The sequence below is a fragment of the Theileria annulata genome, chromosome 1 (genome assembly GCF_000003225.4).
Source record: "Theileria annulata chromosome 1, complete sequence, *** SEQUENCING IN PROGRESS ***".
Taxonomy (NCBI): domain Eukaryota; phylum Apicomplexa; class Aconoidasida; order Piroplasmida; family Theileriidae; genus Theileria; species Theileria annulata.
In genome coordinates, this window is record NC_011129.2 from 204,375 (window position 1) to 224,424 (window position 20,050).

At 34.1% G+C, this 20,050-nt stretch overlaps 8 protein-coding genes across 8 annotated transcripts, besides 11 other annotated features; 6 read left to right on the forward strand and 2 right to left on the reverse strand.

Moving 5' to 3' along the window:
- Positions 1–1,051: 1,051 nt before the first annotated feature.
- On the forward strand, positions 1,052–1,558 carry TA16540 (protein tyrosine phosphatase, putative; the record flags this gene model as incomplete). The annotated part of the gene is made up of 1 exon (XM_948541.1): positions 1,052–1,558. The coding sequence occupies one exon, from the start codon at positions 1,052–1,054 to the stop codon at positions 1,556–1,558; it is 507 nt and encodes a 168-aa protein (XP_953634.1).
- A 1,114-nt stretch (positions 1,559–2,672) lies between these two features.
- TA16535 (uncharacterized protein) lies at positions 2,673–4,772 on the forward strand (the record flags this gene model as incomplete). Its single annotated transcript, XM_948542.1, has 3 exons — positions 2,673–3,084; positions 3,208–3,951; positions 4,156–4,772. The coding sequence occupies 3 exons, from the start codon at positions 2,673–2,675 to the stop codon at positions 4,770–4,772; spliced, it is 1,773 nt and encodes a 590-aa protein (XP_953635.1).
- Positions 4,773–6,413: 1,641 nt separating this feature from the next.
- On the forward strand, positions 6,414–7,607 carry TA16530 (ubiquitin-related chaperonin, putative; the record flags this gene model as incomplete). Its single annotated transcript, XM_948543.1, has 6 exons — positions 6,414–6,558; positions 6,588–6,749; positions 6,779–6,844; positions 6,897–7,057; positions 7,152–7,317; positions 7,348–7,607. 6 exons carry the CDS (start codon positions 6,414–6,416, stop codon positions 7,605–7,607), a joined length of 960 nt encoding a protein of 319 aa, XP_953636.1.
- A 173-nt stretch (positions 7,608–7,780) lies between these two features.
- Positions 7,781–8,899, reverse strand: TA16525 (uncharacterized protein; the record flags this gene model as incomplete). Its single annotated transcript, XM_948544.1, has 1 exon — positions 7,781–8,899. The coding sequence occupies one exon, from the start codon at positions 8,897–8,899 to the stop codon at positions 7,781–7,783; it is 1,119 nt and encodes a 372-aa protein (XP_953637.1).
- Positions 7,817–7,873: a sequence feature (9 probable transmembrane helices predicted for TA16525 by TMHMM2.0 at aa 19-36, 51-73, 164-182, 187-206, 219-238, 253-275, 287-309, 314-336 and 343-361).
- Positions 7,892–7,960: a sequence feature (9 probable transmembrane helices predicted for TA16525 by TMHMM2.0 at aa 19-36, 51-73, 164-182, 187-206, 219-238, 253-275, 287-309, 314-336 and 343-361).
- Positions 7,973–8,041: a sequence feature (9 probable transmembrane helices predicted for TA16525 by TMHMM2.0 at aa 19-36, 51-73, 164-182, 187-206, 219-238, 253-275, 287-309, 314-336 and 343-361).
- Positions 8,075–8,143: a sequence feature (9 probable transmembrane helices predicted for TA16525 by TMHMM2.0 at aa 19-36, 51-73, 164-182, 187-206, 219-238, 253-275, 287-309, 314-336 and 343-361).
- Positions 8,186–8,245: a sequence feature (9 probable transmembrane helices predicted for TA16525 by TMHMM2.0 at aa 19-36, 51-73, 164-182, 187-206, 219-238, 253-275, 287-309, 314-336 and 343-361).
- Positions 8,282–8,341: a sequence feature (9 probable transmembrane helices predicted for TA16525 by TMHMM2.0 at aa 19-36, 51-73, 164-182, 187-206, 219-238, 253-275, 287-309, 314-336 and 343-361).
- Positions 8,354–8,410: a sequence feature (9 probable transmembrane helices predicted for TA16525 by TMHMM2.0 at aa 19-36, 51-73, 164-182, 187-206, 219-238, 253-275, 287-309, 314-336 and 343-361).
- Positions 8,681–8,749: a sequence feature (9 probable transmembrane helices predicted for TA16525 by TMHMM2.0 at aa 19-36, 51-73, 164-182, 187-206, 219-238, 253-275, 287-309, 314-336 and 343-361).
- Positions 8,792–8,845: a sequence feature (9 probable transmembrane helices predicted for TA16525 by TMHMM2.0 at aa 19-36, 51-73, 164-182, 187-206, 219-238, 253-275, 287-309, 314-336 and 343-361).
- Positions 8,801–8,899: a sequence feature (Signal anchor predicted for TA16525 by SignalP 2.0 HMM (Signal peptide probability 0.003, signal anchor probability 0.995) with cleavage site probability 0.003 between residues 33 and 34).
- A 349-nt stretch (positions 8,900–9,248) lies between these two features.
- Positions 9,249–9,335: a sequence feature (Signal peptide predicted for TA16520 by SignalP 2.0 HMM (Signal peptide probability 0.772, signal anchor probability 0.032) with cleavage site probability 0.595 between residues 29 and 30).
- Positions 9,249–10,394, forward strand: TA16520 (ubiquitin-fusion degradation pathway component, UFD1; the record flags this gene model as incomplete). The annotated part of the gene is made up of 4 exons (XM_948545.1): positions 9,249–9,455; positions 9,551–9,926; positions 9,956–10,058; positions 10,115–10,394. The coding sequence occupies 4 exons, from the start codon at positions 9,249–9,251 to the stop codon at positions 10,392–10,394; spliced, it is 966 nt and encodes a 321-aa protein (XP_953638.1).
- Positions 10,395–10,873: 479 nt separating this feature from the next.
- TA16515 (uncharacterized protein) lies at positions 10,874–13,447 on the forward strand (the record flags this gene model as incomplete). Its single annotated transcript, XM_948546.1, has 1 exon — positions 10,874–13,447. One exon carries the CDS (start codon positions 10,874–10,876, stop codon positions 13,445–13,447), a length of 2,574 nt encoding a protein of 857 aa, XP_953639.1.
- Positions 13,448–13,483: 36 nt separating this feature from the next.
- TA16510 (orotidine 5'-phosphate decarboxylase, putative) lies at positions 13,484–14,647 on the forward strand (the record flags this gene model as incomplete). The annotated part of the gene is made up of 4 exons (XM_948547.1): positions 13,484–13,777; positions 13,923–14,247; positions 14,313–14,462; positions 14,499–14,647. The coding sequence occupies 4 exons, from the start codon at positions 13,484–13,486 to the stop codon at positions 14,645–14,647; spliced, it is 918 nt and encodes a 305-aa protein (XP_953640.1).
- A 3-nt stretch (positions 14,648–14,650) lies between these two features.
- TA16505 (DEAD-box family helicase, putative) lies at positions 14,651–20,039 on the reverse strand (the record flags this gene model as incomplete). The annotated part of the gene is made up of 6 exons (XM_948548.1): positions 14,651–14,902; positions 14,932–15,120; positions 15,150–15,342; positions 15,404–15,573; positions 15,617–17,145; positions 17,198–20,039. 6 exons carry the CDS (start codon positions 20,037–20,039, stop codon positions 14,651–14,653), a joined length of 5,175 nt encoding a protein of 1,724 aa, XP_953641.1.
- Positions 20,040–20,050: the final 11 nt, after the last annotated feature.

Below are 20,050 nucleotides of genomic sequence, written 5' to 3' on the forward strand. Positions count from 1 at the left end.
AACTAATGTAAAAATAAAGAAATGTAAAAATGTAGTAAAAAGATGGTTGTTGGAGAAAATAAAATAAGGCAAGTTAGTTCGAAATCTAGTATAATTAACCTTCAAATTATTAGAAATAAAAATAAAAGAGTTTTAGAAGTAAATGAAAAAATTAGAGCAAGTGTACAACTAATTGGATTTTATGTCGATAGGCACCACAAAGCTAAAAGGATCTATCATAAGATCAAAGCGTTATTTTAAATATATTTTTAGGTAAACAAATAATTTAACTTGTTTCATCCTACCTGTTCCATTTATACCCTCGTGTACCCTCAGCCCTTTAAAGGTCTAATTTTCACGAGTACTCTTCGATCCTCAACAATTGATAAACATACAAAGGTTAGTCCTTTTTTCATCATTATTTAAATTTTACTATTTTTTTAAAATTATTTTATTAGTCATTTGTCTCTCCGCCTCTATCCTCTAATATTTTTTTAGCATTATGTATAAAATTATCGGGATTTTGATTACTTTCTAGCTTAATTTCTGATTTTTTCCGAGATGTGATCATCTATCTTGCGGCCACCAGAGTCGCAGCAATCCAGTGTTTTGTAATATATATGTTCATTATTTTTTCTAATTACAACCTTGTTTACCTCACAGTGAAACGCATTTTACTCCCTTTATCACGCTTTAGTCTCTTTTTATAGTTAAAAATATTCTCCAACTAGTATTGGACTTAATTTGTCTAATATTCGTTGATTCACCTTGTTGATAAATGTAATACAAATAACCATGTAAATAAGATTGAAAGGGGACTAGGAAAGACCGAAAGTTTATTTCATGTGCTACGATCGGTTTCCAGCAAATCAATTGGATTTCTACCAACACATTTTTTTTACAAATAACAATACTACCGACTTTACTAAGAGTAATAAAGTAAGTTCAGAACTCACTATATACCCAATTTAACTATTTAAGCTAGTTAATAATTAAAATATAGTATATCTTGGCGTAGTTAGTAATGAGAATAATTGGATAATAATAAGAGGTATTGGAATCGTATAAAGAGATGTCATCTCACAGTTATGTTCTGAATAAGCCGACTCGGATCGAGTACCAGAAGCTAAAGATCTTAATTTTGGACGCACCGAACAACTCTAACCTGAAACTGTACATAAAAGAAATGCTGGAGTTTGGCGTAACCTGTCTGGTTAGGACCTGCGAGTCAAACTACAACGACCAACTCCTTCTGGACAACAAAATCGAAGTCCGAGATCTGTTCTTCAATGATGGAGACCCGCCACCCTACGAAATTGTCACACGCTGGCTTGAACTTATACACCAATGCCTGGAGACTAACTCAGCTATAGCAGTACACTGCGTCGCAGGCCTGGGACGCGCACCCGTGCTCGCTTGCATTGCACTAGTTGAGTACGGCATGCAACCACTCGACGCTATTTGCTTTGTTCGTGACCGCAGAAAAGGCGCAATCAACCGCAGACAGCTTGAGTTTCTCAAAACGTACAAGAAACAACGAAGACGCAATTACAGATGCCTCACCTGCACTGTCATGTAACCGAAAACCCCAACCATCAAAGTTTTTATATTTGTTCATGATATATCCTTTTGTATTACCATTGCTTGTTCCTTGTTTGTTCATTATAATTGTTCATTGATGTTTAATCCAATTCTTACTTCTTAACATTTAATGGAAACTAATGGTTAATTGTGAAAGAAATTAGGATTGGAAATAAAATTTTCAAAGAAAGAGTTTTCTTTTTAACTATTATTTTCCGTTTAACCTTAATGTTATATAGAATATGTATTTTATACACTACTTTTACATTTGCTGCTCTACCCTTGTTTATATCAATTAAATCATCTATATATATTTACTAGTCTGTATAATTATTTATTATTTTATAAATTTATTAGATTATATAATTTTAATAACTTCAGTATTTTAGAAGAAATTTTAATTTTTTCCCATTTTAGTGATTATGCTGAGAATATGTATGGTATAATGGTAGAGGGTATAAGTGTGTGAGTATTGGTATAAAAATTAGGATCTAAGTAAATATAACTAAAATGAGGAAAATTCACAATTTGTTAATGAAAATAATGTCTGGAATGATTTAAAAAGTGCCTGTTAATTAGAAAATTAAATTTATAGATTGGAAATGCAAGTTAGACAAATGGTCCAGGAATAATTTTGCAAAAAAGAGTTAAATCTTAGAAATACACAAATGATCTAATAAAATAGTTAAAAATCCAATTAAATAGAGTTATTTCGTTAGAGATTTTAGAGAAATGGCGGGATTCGGGGGCGCAGCCTAGGTTATGGGAGGATGCATCTTTGCACATGGAATTTGCATGATAAACTCAAACAGTTAAAATCTTGAAGATCTGACGAGTTTCTGTTAAAAAAGTGTCTGGAAGGATAAAAAATCTCAGCAATCCGGGAAATAAAGAACTATTCATTCAATAATCGGGATATTTATCATGCTACCGCAGGGCCAAATATCATTTTTGAAAATAAATTTCCCGAATGAAATAATAATTTATACACATTAAGTTTTACAGTTTGAAGTTTGAATATTCTACCATTTTTGTAAAAAGTGAAAATTTCCCCCCTTTTATTTTTTTATACTGGGTTCTGGTGTGTTGGTATTTCTTTTTTCGTGAAAATTATGCTTTCACAAAATGGTAATCAATTAAAACCAGCCAATTTTTTTCAGGTGACAAGGCTAGAATTAAGTTCTGAAGCCAAAGATGATGTCGAAATAAACCATGGAGACGATATACTAGATTTTATACTAGGGCAAGATCTTACAAATGGGACACAACGAAGTCAGAAAAGATCTGAACCAGATCCTTCATCAGATCCAGCACAAACCCAGGTAAAATCTACAGGAAATGACAAAAACTGTTCTGAAAAGTTAAAAGTAATGGAGCAAAATGATACATCCGTTGTTGAGAAGGAGACGATTACCACTTCAACGACTAGCACCTGCTCGAATCTAGACTTCAACTCTATTCGTAATTTTAACATTACTATCAACACAGCCAAGGGTAATAATAAAGGAAATGAATCAATCAACAGTATGTCTCTACCTTATCCACAAATAACCCATATACATATATAATTTACATATACTAGTTTAGTATTGATATCATTAAATACCATAATTATTAGATATACCACAGAATTAAAATGAATTATAGATGAGTTATTGAATGGAACGAAGTTGGAAGAGGTATGTAAAGGAGGTTTAGAAGGTATTAAGGAGAGTGTTACAAAGCAAGAGGGAAAGAATGGGAATAAAAAGAGAATCCAGGAGGACAAAGAAAGTTCGAATGACTGTACTTTGACTAACAGTAGGCTTGATAGATTATTGGATGAATTGCCCAAAATTGAAGGGATATACTACGAACCTGAATTTCGATGTTTTAAATCCAGGATTCCATCGCGATACTCTAGGTTCACGGAGCAGAGCTCATTTAGCGTTAAGAGATATGGGCTCAAAAACGCTTGGCTAAAAGCTGTTTCACACCTCTTCACTAACATTGCATCCTCGGTGTTTGACTTCCCACAAACTAACCAGACTTCTTGTGGACACTTGCCTGAGGGGTCTGGAAGGTCTACCTCAGAAGTGTATGGTGTGTCTGAGGTAGTGTCAGACGTTAAAGAAAATAACGTGAAAGGGGGCTCAGATGACATGGATAACCTCGATTACGACTCCTTTTACGAAACCCGACAGAAGAAGGCTAAGGTTTCCGACATTGAGCTCAAAAACATAAAACATATTAAACGATTTATGATAAATAGTCTCGATAACGAAAACTTTGAGGACAGGGGATATGAAGCCCTTCTTTGCTCCTCTAGAACCAATAATAAACACGTTTTATCAGCCGAAGAACAAAGTGACCCCAAAAAAATCGCGGAATCCCTCAGACCATGGCACCAAAGTATTTTTATATATTACACATATTTCATCTCCTTTATTAATTATTATTATTTTTTATTTTTTATCTATATTTTATCTATTAATTTAGCTATAGTTTGGTACTAGTTTAGATATTTTATGGTATGATTCTATAATTTAGCATGTACACATTTTATTCTTTTTAACCATAGAACATAAAATATGGATAGAATAAATAATTGATTAGGTGTTTTTTGGATTCCGAGCATATCGAGATGGCGTACGTTGTATTACGACGAGAACAGTGTGAGGCATACAAAAACGTTCACGCCTGCGATATTCGGAGGAGTCCGGGAGGCATATTACGCCGCGGTTGAGTTCCGGAACATGATTGACAACATGGACGAGCTAACTCTGCCAACTATAAGGAGGAGCTGGGTCAAGTCAAACGTTACAAACACTTCCAAACGCCCCACCCCTACCGGTGAGGATAACTTCGACTCTCCGGAACGTAATCTGGACAATATCTCAAAGGTAAACTCTAATTTTAATTTTTCAATACAAGTGAACAGCACTCACAAGACTGTTAACTGTATCAACACTACCAACGGTACCAACGTTAATGGCAATCACAAAACTGACAATCCTCTGAATAAATCGGGGAAAAACAATTCTAATAATCTTGAAAATAAAGTTTGTAATAACAATAGGGAGAAAGATCTCCATAATAATGAAAATTCTAGCAACACTAGTAAGGAAGGAGCTCAAAGTAATATATTAAAGGGAGTGGATATTGATTTTTTATCGGGCTTGGATACGAAGGGACTGTTTATCCCTATACCTCTAGATTGGAAGCAGGATTAGTATGAAAACTTCACTCGAGGCGTTTAATTTTTTTGAATTTCTTACTAGCGTATATGCTATTTATTGTATGATTTATACTGGTTTATAGGGAAGGTGTAACGTTGAAGTAGAAGATTTACATTTTCACGACCACTCTAAGGTATAATTGATTTCTACTAGTTAAACTAGTTTATTTTAAAACTATTTTTTACATTTTTGAAATTTGATCCACTGATGTGTAGGAGGCGATTCTATTTGAAAGACCAATCCATGAAAAATATAATTGTTGTTTAACGTAATCATTTCTCTATTAATTAATCTTAACTATTTAACGACTTGATAAAGGGATAAATATGTCAATAGTTTGAAATCTGAGGGTAATGAATTATTTAAAAGCGGTGAATATAAATCTTCTTTGACAATGTACAAAAAGGTATAAAACCATTTCACATGAATCATTAGGTTATGATACAGCTGGACTACACATTTCCAGAGGACGAGGAGTTTAAGCATAAGTTTGAAGATATTAAACTAAGCACAATCTTGAACATGGCAATTGTAAATTATAAATTAAATAACTTCAATGACTCAATACAAAATTGCAATGAAGTAATTTTATACACATTCACTCACCCATTAATTGTCGTATAATGTTGATTGGTCAGGTATTATCGGACTATCCAGAGAATCTGAAAGCCTTGACTAGGAAGGCGATGTCATTTATGGCACTTTGTAAACCAAATGAAGCAAAACCTGTAATTACAGATATTCACATTATCCACAAACTCACCATATTATTCAATAATTATTCGTTATTTCTGTAGATACTGGAAAAAATATTAAATTTGAATGAAAATTCGGAATATGCAAGGAAGGAACTGGAAAGGATAAAACAAATTGTAAAACTAAAAGAATAATAATAGTGTTTAGGAAAGTAAATCTAGCTTACAAGAGAGGAATCTCTACAAATCAATGCTAACAAAATTTTAAACAATTAAGCATTTAACTAGAGGATTTTATCAATTATAATAATTTAAATATTGTTAATTAATCTTACGAGTTAAATGTGTGGGTAAATTAGTCTATAAAATCTATGAACAGCTTGCGATTCATGTGATGTGTTGAGTCGAAAATAGATAAATTGAAGGGGTTGTGGATTAAAAATAAAATTGGTGAGAAGAGAACCTCTAAAAGTTACTTTGAGAGGCTAAAAAATGTGATAAAATAGTAAATTTAATCTGAATTGATTAAAATCTATTAATTTTAATTATGTATGTGGAAATAACCCCCATCATTTGGCTGTTGTTTTTATTCCAATTATTTTTTATATTTCCAATTTTAAACCACTTTTCCAAAAGTTCAAGGTGCCTGAAGACTTACTTTGCTTAGAAGTACACTCTTACTTCCCACATTTATATGAACCTAGTACTCGGAGACATTTACCTCAGTTTGGGCCCTTTGACCTCTATATTTCTTAGTAAAATAATTCTCGACATTTGTTTTTAACTGTTACACAGCATTAGTTTTTTCAAATAAAAAATTTTCTAATTGTTATTATAAGGTTATTTTGCGGTTGTTGAAGTTCTAACCCAATTATCATTGCTATACCTGTTTTTTTTGACTGTTAAATAATACTTGTTATCGATATAACTGTTGTATAATATGGGACTGAATATTACGGTGAAAGTGAGCGGCGGAGAAACGTTCACTCTTGATGTTGAACCCGAAATGACAGTTTTACAACTGAAGGAGAAGTGCTCTGATAAAGCAAACGCCCCTGCAGATAAACAACGACTTATCTTTAAAGGTACACCCCAAAGAGTTAATTTGTTTTAGGTCGTATTATAAAGGATGAAGAAGTATTGAGTGCGTTAAATGTTGAGGATGGAAATACCATTCACCTGGTTCGAAGTGGTTTGAAACCAGCCTCTTCACCTCCAACGACCACACCCACAGCTACCACAACTACTGCTCAAAACACGACAACGCCAACCACAGGTACTTTGAAACAATTTATTCCCTTTTAGGCGAAAATCAACCATTCGGCCAAGTTCCAGGATTCAACCAAGATTTCATGTCACAAATGTTTCAAGGTATTACATTTTATACTTTTTGTTATAATGGTGGTATAACGTTTGGATATAGGAGGAATGGGAAATTTACCAGGAATGCCAGAATTGAACCCACAGAGTGCAGCTGCTCTCCTTAATTCACCAGTGGTTCAGGAAATGCTGACTCAAATTAGCTCTAACCCTGAGTTATTCAGAACACTGGTGGAATCTTCACCTTTTCTACAACCAATGATGGTAAAAAATTTTACACTTCTTTACTGAGTTACACATCTAATTAATCACCAACAATACTATAATAAATAAAAGTCAATCATATATATTGAAATAGCAACAAAACCCGATGTTTGGACAAATGCTAAATAATCCCGAGTTATTGAGGACGTTGATGAGGCCAGGAATGTTGCAGGCTGGCCTTCAGATGCACCAAGCAATGCAACAATCAAATGCTAATAATCAAGGAAATGGAAATACAGCAACCCAAAATCCACCCAACAGTACGTTGTAAAAATTTTATCTAGTTTTAGCCGAAAACCCGTTTGCAAATTTTCAAATGCCCGCAAATATGGCCGGAACCATGGCCGGAACCACACCTTTCCAGCCAACAACAATGCCATTCCAGGCCCCGCCAGTAGATACCAGACCACCCGAGGAACGCTTCAGCTCACAGCTCCAGTCACTCCAGGAGATGGGATTCACAGACCAAGCCGCAAATCTCCAAGCGTTGGTACAAACCAACGGTGATATTTCAGCGGCAATCGCACGTTTATTAAATCGTACGCAATAAGATACTTACATTTATTGTTTAGAACCCTAAATTAATATCATGCCACCATATTATACAATACATACATATTATACAGTATATAAATATTACACAATACAAATTGCACATATTACGCATTATATACTATTATGTATACATATAGTTTAGTATATTGATGTAGCGTGAGTTGTGTGTTACTTAGATTTAAATGATTTTCTTGATTTGTTTTTGAAAAACTGCTGGAAGAAGATACTCGAGAAGGTCAGAGTGAGTGAAAACCACTGAAGTTGAGTCATTTTGTGCTTGAAAATGTACACAGAAAGGAGAGTTGTGAAGGCCTTCCTTAAAGTTGTGATGATGCCGGTGTACAAACTGCCATAAGTCTTGATACAGAGAAATACAAAAAGCTGACCCAAACTGCCGGAAACCGCCAGAAAGAAAACAAGCCTTAAAATGTATCTATGCTTAAAAAGGATATAGAAAGGGTCAAGACCCTCAGTTAAGAAACAAACAAGGAATGAAACGGGAAGAGAAACAAAGTTTGTGATAAACATTAGGACGTGAGGATGCACGTCAACTTTGGAAAGAACGTCGTCCTGGATCGGCCCGACAAAGGCATCACAAACAAGGGATAGGAAACACATGAAAATGCCGAAAACTGAATTCTTGTTACTCTTATAGTTTACAAAGTGGTCGTAGTTGAACAGAATTAGAGATAAAGTTACACAGATGACGCAGCTGACGTCGTACCAGGCGTACTTCTTCTTGAAGAGAAGATACCCTCCAATGAGAATAGGAACCATTTTTGAGCTTTTAATGACCACCTGTGTGGGAGTTCCCACATGTCGAAGTGCGCAGGTAGAGGTCATCTGCGCCAAAACGCAAAATGAGGACGAGATTGAAAGTTTTATCAGGTGCTTCTTTTCAAGCACTGAAAACAACGATGATGTGACCTCCAACTTATCAGTGGAGTCGGATGTGGCGGTTGAAGAAGTTTTCCAGGATTCGTCAGAACTGCCTTGAAATTTCACAGGGTGCTTCAAATTACGGTGCGATTGACGGATAGATAGTACAGTAGTCTTGTTATGGTGAATTAGGAGCAAAGCGGAGCTCATTACGAGGTTTGAAAAAGTTGTAATTACAACCACAAAGATCGGAAAACCATAAACACGATTCTCTTCATATTTAAACTTGAGAAGTTTCTCCAGGAAATATCCAAAGGATAAAAAGCAAACGTAGATCCCTAGCACGTAGAACAAACACTTCAAGTAGGACCGAACCTTCAGCCTTCTAGATATTTCCACCCTCGTCATTTGTGATTTAAAACAATTATATATTTACATTGAGTTAAAGTGGGAATTTGACAGCGAATCAGAAAATTTACAAATATAAAAACTGATCAAAGAGGATCTAGATGATATATAAGAACAAATTATTTGATATGAAAGCAAATTAGAAAATATCAAAACCTCATTGGAATTAAAAGTGAAATGAAAGGATAAATTACAAAAATTCCAACACTAACTTTTATCACTACAACATACTGTATATAACACTGTTTGGTTATCAATTAACCTTTTTTGTTTCTTAAGGTTAAAACAAATGTAACACTAAATTGTACTTTAAATCTTTCATTTTAGATTCCTTCCAAATTCACAGTAAATGTATCATAATCTTGTATTGTGTAAAAAGTTCTTAAACACATTATCATTATGTATACTATTATTCAGCTTTAATAGACTAGAAAGCATTAAAACAAATAATGGAAGGTTAAATTACTCAATTTCAATAAAAAGTCCCTCTGAGCTTCTGGGCAAATTGGTAAATAAACTTGTTAATGTGTCGACTGAGTCTTACAATAGAGCAAAAGTAAGTTATTCTAATAGACTAATGGAATTCAAATATATGTACTGGTATAAATATTATTCAAATTATAAGCTATTATTTGCTGCAAAAGTTTATAGAAGGAGTTATATGTTGAGGATGTGAACGGAACTATTGGTAAACCAGTGAAGTTATTCTTGGTTTTGGAGCAAAGTGACCTTTTCAAACGCTGCAACAACACAAACTACAGCGAAGACGGGAGTGAAATAAGCTTCTCAGACCACGACAAGGTTCTGCTTCCTCCTTCCTTTTTCGAGTGCCTTAAAGACGGAGATTACAATGTTCCATTTCAATTACTTGTGCACAAGATACACAACCCTCAAGAAGTCATTGACCCAAAAAGAAGCAACAATTTGGCCAATAAAGGGCCAAAGAAGGATTTTATCAAACTAACTGATAAAGAGGAAATCAATGAGTGTACAATACAAAGTAATAATGAGGATTATATATCGCAAAGTTAGTGAAATTGAGATAATGTTTTTTAGATAAAATTTCAGAGGAGTGTATTTCATGTTCTGCAATTGAATTTAGAACTGATGAAAATTACATTTATTTACCGAAATGGATTATAAACAACCTCAAACTCAAGTACTATTTTAATAGCTACTATAATTTAAAATAGGAAAAAAGTAACTATTTTCTAGGCCGTATGATATAGTACTTGTTGAACCAGTAAAGTTAAGTGATTGTACAAATGTAGAATTAAAATGTTTGGAAAAGGGATTTTATGATTTGAAAAACGTAAAGAAGATTCTGGAGGATAGATTAAAGTACTATTCAACTTTAACGATAAATTCAGTGATTCCAATAACCGTGGATAAGAAAACATATAATTTCCAAGTTGTTAAGCTTGATACTGCAGAATACCAGAACGTTAACCACGTATCAATACAGGACGTAGACATTAATCTTAAACTTCTATGACAATACATACACATATGTATTTAAAACTCTTTTTTTATTTAAAAATTGTATAAATTTATGAATAAAAGGAAAAAATTATCAATGGTCGTGAGAAATTGTACAATATTACGACACAACTTTGTCAACAAGATGTGAGTTAATTAAGTCGAAATCATTGTATAATTTTGTAAATAATTCAAAATAATTTCATCAGTTTTAATCACCAAAATTTACAATTATTCTAAATCAAAAATTGCTATTAATGCGATTAATAAAATTCTCTGTATATTAACGTATGTATTGGATTCTCTGACTACTCACCAGAATCAATGCGAAATTTATAAAAATAATGTATTTTTAATTCAATTTTGAACATCTTTTCATTCATTGTAAAAGATTCCACAAAACACATTTATATTCCCAGCTCACATTTAAGATTCTAATATTTTTTACACCTTTGGTGATATGGATGTTTACAATCGCATTTTTGAAGAATTAATATGTTATGGGTATTTAAAATCTTCTATAAGATCTGGGTTTTTACAGCTATAGAGTCGTATCTCACATTTGAAAATGTATTCCATAATTATAGATCGAATACTAATTTCGTTCATTCCTTTAAATGTAGTAATTTTAATAAAGTAAGATTAAAAAGTGTTATAAACACCCCTGTATCATATGAAAAGGCAAGAAATTATGCACTTTTTGCAGAGGTAACGGAAACCGAAGTAAGGCCTGAAATATTACGGAAAACTTCGGTAATTGATTTGGATTATCTAGGTCACTTAACAGGAGATTTGATTAGATATTCAAAGTCAGTGGATAAAAATAAACCCGAAATATGCTACGAACAACTGAAGAATATCTTCGGAAAATTTTCACACGTGATTTCAGAACTTTTCACCGAACCAGTTGAAGTAGATTACCAAAGTAAACTTGAACAAATAAGACAAGAATTTGGAGAAAAAATAGATAAAATCGAACCTCACCACCTTTTGAAAATCAATCCAACTGAATATCGTAATAACACAACAACTTTTGCCTACGAGTACTTAGTTGATTATGATCCACTCAATTCAGAAAAAGTACCCAGAGTTTTTAGGAGAGATTTGAGGACAGACGTACCAAAAATACTAAGAAAAAGACTGTCATATATTATAAATTTCTTTTCAAAAACATTGGGACTATTTTTTGTAACATTTTACCAGTCTAACTTGCCAATCTCAGAGCTGTATAAAGAGAGTACTACATTAGGGCTGGAATCAACACCTCAGCTTTTAGAAGGGATAACCTTGTTACACCTTACCGATAATTATTATGGAACTGATTTAAGAAAGAAAATTGATAAGTCGTTAGAATTATTTGAATACTCGAGCATTGTTAAACAGGGGAGAAACAAAAGCTTCTCCCTTATTATTAACCATTTTTTTCAGAACAAAGACTATGAATCGATTTTTTACGTAATAAAATATATAACTAATAACCTAGATAAGAAGTTGAATGGGCTTTACTTGGTGCAATTTCTAGTATCGCTGGCGCACAAATTCAAATCCTTAAAAGGTGATAGTAACAATGACAAATTTACCCACAATATCCCTTTGAACAATTCAGTTTCTGAAAATGAAGAGGGTTTAGATGAACGAAAGAGGTTTAAAAAGATGATGTTTTCTGAGTTGAAGCAGTGGATCAAACAATCACTTGAGTTGTATGAAAAGTGTAACTTACACCCTTTTAACATGATTTATGAGTTTGCAGAAATCCTTGAGAGGAATTATAGAGATTTAGTTCCTGGATTGTTCAGAATAGTTACAGTAAGTTCATCAGGCGATTCCGCAGTCCCACACGGCCTCTGTGACCTTTGCAACACTAAAATTAACTTCCAGGATATTTCAGACCCTGACAGGTTTGAGATATTCTCGAACATGCTCAAGACGATATTCAACACCACAGTGAAGGAGTTTTTCCCGCTCTTCAATTTCTACAAGTTTCTGCTCAGAGGCACAGTCAGAGGAAAACCATACACCTGCATCATTGACGGACAAAACGTTGGCTTTTACAAGAACAATTGCTGGGTCTTGGATTGGAATAAGCTCTTAGACGCGTTCTATTTCTTTGAATCAGCAGGCGAGAACCCGCTCATCGTGTTGCCATTCAGAATCTACAACAAACTTATGGCTCACTTGGAGAAAATGGATAAACCAAGTTTTGATTTGTTTGACATCCTTAATGAAAACAAATCCATATATCTCACTAATAATTATTCCTATGACGATAACTATTTTCTCCTGGCTGGGATTGTCAAGTTTACAGAAGACGAGATTAAATTGTTTGACCACTTCATTAATCAAACCAGTGTCGACGAGTCCTACTATGCTAGTATTGAATACTGCTTATCAAAAATTAAAAATGACCAATTTAAGAAAAGTGATAAGAACACAATTATCGTAACTAACGACCGACTTTCAAATTTGTTGATAGAGGATGTGAACACTGAAGTGTTAAACACATGGAAAAACTATTCACTGATTAATTTCACGGCATTTAACCCCAAGGGCAGGCTAACCATGGGTCGGAGAATAAATTACACCTTTTCAGTCGTCTCAGATAATGACAAGTTCCATATACCAATAGGCTACGACCGTATCTTTACAAACAGTAATGAGATACATAAGTTTGAATTGGGACTCAATATACCATCTGGGACATCTAACTTTTCCGGGTCTTCTAGGTCACCAGAAACAGGTAAAATTTCTATTAAATTCCTCAATCAGGAGGAAACACCTAACAAGAACTGGATACGAGATAATCAACATCTCTTGTTTGATAGTACAAACTTAACGCCTAATCCCGTTACCACAGATAACGACACCTTTAAAGAGAGGGGTTCCTCCTACCATCCCTATGGAAGCACAGATAATGACTTTAAACATTCCAATGACCGTTATAGAAATGTATTCTGTGAGATTTACCACAACTCCCCCGAGATTGTCGAACAAATGTTCATTCCGAACTCAAAGTCGAAGTGGTTGTGCATAGATTTATCCCGCATCGACTCACTAATTGAAAACTTGTAATTTTTAATTATTTCCATATATACTCTATTTATTTGAATGGGTTTCTTTGATAAGGTAGAGGCGAGAATTAGCTCAAACTCGACCATTCTTTGCCTAGGTTTGGACCCTAGAGACGAACAGGTGGAAAAATTTTCCAAAACTGCAGAATTTGAAAGGCTATTCCAACTTAATGTAGATAAAAAAGAAAATTGGTATAAACTTGATAAAAATTCTACCTATGTTAAACTTAAACTCTACTGCCTACACATTCTTGACAACACACTAGACCATGTGTGCTGTGTAAAGCCGAATTTGGCCTTTTTCCTATCCAGATTAACTGATGGAGTTCAGGTTAATATTATATCTAGGATTCCTACCACTTTAGTCCAGTATTCTTTATAGTTTTTCGAAAAATTTTATTTTACATCATCTATATACTTCTTTACCCAATTGTTTTTAAATATTCAATATATCTCCTGGTTATAACGATTTGTAGGTTTTGGTAGAGTTGTGTAATTATTTAAGGGAATTAAATGTTCCGGTACTGCTGGACTGCAAACTTGGCGACATCGGCACAACGACCGAATACTACAAGAAGTTTGTGTTTGAGGAGCTCAGAGCAGACTCTTGCACTGTGAACACGCTCCTAGGGTCTGATGTTCTCAAATCCTTCTGTTCCGACTCTTCCAATAATTTTGTAAATGACCTTTTCGTGCTCGCCAAATGCTCCAATGAGTCATCACAAGAGTTCCAGTCTGCTCTTTTAAAGGATGGGACCCCTCTTTATTTACGTGTGATTCAACAATCTGAGAAATTCCTAGGTTTAAAACACTTTATTATCATTAATTAATTTTTATTAGTCGACTAATTAATATTGATTGAATAGAGAATAACAGTTGTAACTGTAAGTTTGGCTACGTTGTCGGATCAAACTGCGTTGATGAGATTAGGAGAATTAGGGAAAGCTATGAGTGTTATCTTTTGGTGCCAGGGATAGGATCTCAGGGCGGCGACCTGGAACAAACACTAAGATACGGTACATTTCACTATTAGTTAAATTCACACCTTTTAGGCCTAAACAAGAACAAGGGAGGCTTAATTGTGCCCATCTCCAGATCAATCACTGATACTGATGTATGCCTAAAGTTTCTCATAGTGTTTCAGGACCCGAATAAAAGCGCTGTATATTACAAGAATCTAATCAACAAGTATATTAAGTAGCGATTACTGTGAATCTTCTGACAGTTCATCCTCTTGTGATAGTTCTTCGTTTTCAGAACTTGTGTAGTCGGTGTATATATCGTCTTCGTCCTCCTCCTGTTCGTTGTTTTGCTGGTTCTGATAGTCTTCGATTTGTATTTTCAGCTTCATATTCTCAACTTGTCTTTCCAACGTCACTGTCTGGTATTTGAGCAGGAATTGTATGCAATAAGTGACCAGTCCGGGGATGCTGTTGATAAGATCAGTTTCGAAATCCTAAAAATACATGAAGTTATAATTCTCACCTGTTTATTTATATTCTCGTTTTCCTTCTTAAGTTTCTTCAAGGCCATTGAGTCGTCTGCATCCTCAACTTCAATGAGCATCTTAATGTTCTGCACTCCTTTTGTTTGAAATTGCGTCTCATCTACGTTGCTTTCATGGAGTATCTTCTTCCCGTAAATATCCTCTTCATCTTGCTCATCTCTCTTATTCTAAAAAATAGTCATAACTTTGGTTTTACCTGAAATATGTTTATCAAAGTGTCCAAGTTTGAGAACCAGTTATTGTGCTGGACGTCAAATTGTCCCTGATCAACTATCAAGTCGTCCAACTTTCTTTTTTGTAACTGTTTCCTCCATATATTCTCCTCAACCGTGTGTTCAGTGATTAGTCTATACACGTTCACGTCTTTAGTTTGTCCAATTCTATGACATCTAAAAAATTTTTAGTTAACAAAAAAACAGTTTATAAAAATTTTTGTGGATTTAAAGAAACCTGTCCATCGCTTGACGGTCGATTGCTGGATTCCAATCAGTGTCGTAGAAGATAACAGTGTCGGCTCCCGTCAGTGTTATCCCAACTCCGCCAGTTCTCGTAGAACTTATGAAAAGGAAAATCTTAGTGTTTTCGTTGAACCTGTTTATTATCTTCTGTCTCATGTCGATCTAAAAACCATTATAAACATGGGAAAATATTTATTATATATACCTTTGTTGAGCCGTCAAGTCTAATGTATGTGAAGCCCATGAAGTTAATCCAGTTTTCTAGAATATCTAACATTTTCGAGAACTGGGTATAAATGATACACCTATGATCCTCAGACTTTAGTTTCAGTAGCAAGGGCCCCAAAACCTTAAATTTCCCGCAGTCGTCATTGATTGAGCGTCTTGAGGGAAAAAGGAGCTTATAATTTGAGTTAACTGCTTCAACGGTCACTTTATTCTCTTTATAATACTTCTTGTCATCTCTTTTCAGGAGTTTTGTTTTGACTTCGTTCATGTACCAGTCGTTTTTATTATTGTAGTTAATTCCCTGGGTTCCAGAAAAGTATAACTTTACTGGCTTACTAACTACTTTGACTGATATTAACAAGAAATTCAAAATCAATATCAGGTATGACTCAATTATTTTATTTATTTCCAAGTTATTCTTCAAGTTGAGGTTGAGTATGTTATCTTGTCTGTTTAGCAGTTTTTGGCTCAACATCTTATTACTGAGTTCGTCACTTGGGTTTTGGTTCACTGTTAGTTTTCTAGCTTTAAAATTATCGTTCATTGGACCCAAATTTATCTTTTGACCCTGCAATAATTGTTCTCTTGACAACTTGTTTATCATATTTCTCTTAGTGACTTCACTATTATTCTGTGGCTCAGACTTCAACTTTTCACTATTTATGCCATATCCGTTATAGTGATTATAGTTATTGGGTTTCTCTAAATCTACATCAGTTACAAAATTCTGATTCAAAACCTCCTTATTATCGTCGAATGTACTTGAAACCAGATTATTCAAAGAAAGGAAACTAAGTTGAGAGTTTAGATCTACCCTTCTCTTCTTAATTCTCTTATCAACTATCAGCCTTTCAGTTCTTTTTCTTTTAGAACACACTTCTAAAAATGACTTTCCACTATTATTAATCTTATTTGTAAGGTTGCGATTATCGAAATTGTGTTTCAGTTTATCACTGATTTGAAAGAGGTATGGCAGTTGGAGCGTGTTTATATTGAATTCAATTGGTATTTGGGCATCTCGTGATTTGAGTTGATCTGGATGATTGCAAATTTTCCTCAGCTGTATCAGAATATTAAGCATACTTCTATAGCTCAGTCTCTCTTCTTTACTTGCTTCCTTATTTGAAGAAAAATTGTATAGGTGAATATACTCATCATAAAGCACTTGTTGTCTTTTCGTTAATGTGCACTTGAGCACATGTTCATATTTTGAGGGCATTTGCTTCTCCACATCTTTTTTCAATCTTCTCAACAAGTATGGTCTGAATATTGCATGGAGTTTTTCAACTAGTTCCATGTTATTTTTATTCATTTCTTCTCTTTCCTTGTTCTTCTTTTCAAGTTCATTATCTGTGAAGAGCGGGTTATTGCTGTACATGTTATCGAGTGCTTGATTCAACGGGTCTGTGAACCAAATATTAAATTGTGTGTGCGACGTGAATATGTTCGGGAGTATGAAATGCATAAGTGACCACAATTCCTGCAGTGAGTTCTGAAGTGGTGTTCCTACAAAATCATTATTAAAAAATTTTAATTTAGTTTTTATTTATTTTCTAACCTGTTAATAACAGTCTAAATTTTGTATTAAATGTCAACAATGTTTGCCAACGCTTTGAGGTGAAGTTTTTGATGTTTTGTGCTTCGTCGAGTATCATGTATTCCCATGCTCTTCTCTTTAGTATATACGAATCCTGGACCACAATGGTGTATGATGAAATTAAGACGTTGAATGAGTACGGTTTGTTCCAACCCGTCCTCTTTTTCGCTCTTTCTGCTGGTGTTCCGTAATACGCCAGGACTTTGAAACCTGGGCAAAATTTGTTAAACTCCATTACCCAGTTCAACAGTATGCTAGTTGGAACAATTATTATATGAGGTCCCCAATTCCCCTTATTACATGCCAAGTATGCCAACAAGCAGATCGTCTGGAGTGTCTTTCCCAGTCCCATTTCATCTGCCAGTATTCCGTTGATGTTCCTTTCATAAAGCGATACTAACCACCTCAGGCCTTCTTTTTGGTACGGTCTCAAAACTCCCTTGATTAGAAATGGTACTTCTATATCTACATCATCTTCCTCTTGGTTAACTTGAACCCTGTTATTTTGTTCTTCAGTTAAAACCTTTTCCATCTTACTTTTGGACGATTCTTCATCCTTTTGAGTTTTATTGGTTTTAATCTCTACTTTATTACTATCATCTTTTTTATATTTATATTTCTTTTTAGGTACTGGCACATCAGCTTCATCACTCTGATTTTGATACATTTTTAATAATTCTTCTAATGGCATTTCAGCTTCTTTTTGTAAATCATTCAATTCATTCTCTTCCTTGTCAGAATCCATTTCATCTTCCAATTTCAAATCATCTAACTCCATACGCTCCTCATCCTTATTCAATACATACTCATCCTCTACCTGATCCTCATCATTAGATACATTAGGCTTGGAAGATTCATATCTATCAGAATTAGGAGATTGTGGGTCATCAGACATAGAAAGTTCAGATACTCTGTCAGCTTCTGAGTCACTCACCTTTTCAGCTTCGTCTCGGTCACTCGCTTGAGCTTCGTCTGAATCAGTCACTTGTTCAATTTCATCATAATCTGGTTCTTCCGATTGTTCATCAGTCTGATTTTGATACATTTTTAATAATTCTTCTAATGGCATTTCAGCTTCTTTTTGTAAATCATTTAATTCATTCTCTTCCTTGTCAGAATCCATTTCATCTTCCAATTTCAAATCATCTAACTCCATACGCTCCTCATCCTTATTCAATACATACTCATCCTCTACCTGATCCTCATCATTAGATACATTAGGCTTAGGGGATCCAACCTTATCTTGCTGATTTTTATTTTTTGGTTTTGGTATGTGATTTTGGGGTTCCGAATGATTAATATTTTGAGTGGTCTGGGGTTGCGTAGTAACGGTTTTAATCTTCTTGTCAAGTATATATCTATCTTGGTCATTAATTGATACCTTGATTGCATCCTGGATGAACTTATCAAGGTTTTGCTTTTTCTTCTTTATAAGTTCTTGCTGTAAATCCTTCTTCAAATGTTCCCATGCAAACTTTTCGATTTTTTTCCAGAATAAATCAATTGAGTTACTGAGATTGCGATAAATTAACAAGACTTGCTTGTTTCTTTCTGTTTTATTCTTCTCAAGATCTTGCTCCATCTTTATTATATATTTGCTTGTGTTGGTTACTAGATTCTTATATATTTTCCTTTTCTCCTTGTGTTCATCATTTACTAGATCCTGAAAATCTTTCATCTCCTCCAATATTTCTTCAAACTTCAAAATGTGCTTATCTTTGTCCCTACTTGAGGTCGGCGATAATGACGAGCAGCTAAAAACTGAAGGCTCGTTGATTTTGTTTGGTATTGATTTACCCATTTCAGAATACAACTCGTTTAATTTGGACTGAAGCGAGTTTATTAGCTTGTTTATATCCTTAATTTCATCTTTAAATTGCTCATAATTCCCTCCCAACTCAATTAAGAACACTGGATCAACTTGCACATTATCCAATCCCAGCTTCCTCAACTCAGAAATATCTTTTCGTAGGAGCGATTCTCTGTTTTGAATAAAGTAATTTTCAATATAATTTAACCCTTTTATAAATATATGTTCCTTGTTTATCATTATTTTTTTCTTTTTCTTCTGTTTTGAGGCCAAATATTCATACTCGTTAAAATTAAACACCTCAGCTCCCTTCAGCTCATTCAATTGATTCATTATCATTTCTTCGTGCTCTAATTGTTCTTGCGTCGGTTTGTTAACATAGTTTTCTAGGCTATAACTATTATTATATTTAATATAACTGGCGGCTGAGGTTTCCGATAATGACCTTTGTTGTACAAACCCAAGTTGAGGATTAAAGTAAGGTTGTGGTTGCCATTGCAGTCCAAAAAACTGTTGGTTTGCGGCATATGTTGCTGAAACTGATCTGATAAATTCTTCGTGATCGCTAGAACTAGTGTATAACTGTTGATTTTCTCTCTTCATTCTTTTCTTTTTCAATACTCCTTTATCTGAATATTTAAGTTCATCTTGGCTCATATCTTCAATATTTGGTTCATGTGATGCTATTTTTTTCATCAACAATCTTTGATTTATTGCTGCTGTTCTTTTCGACCTTCTATTCTCTCCTTCTTCCTCTCCCATGTTTTCCTTACTTTGGGAACCTTCATTTCCCAAATTTTCTCTATTTTCCTCTAAATTCTGGGTTTGTTTTGCTTCATTCTCCTGTACCAATAATGGATTTTCCTTATATTGCGATTCTTCCTTTACACATTCTCCAATCTGATCTTCCTTTTTGTGAAACCATTTAAGAATGGTAACTCCGTTAGGATTACAGTTTGGAGTTGTATTTTTATTATTCTCTGGAGGTTCCATAATATTTATAA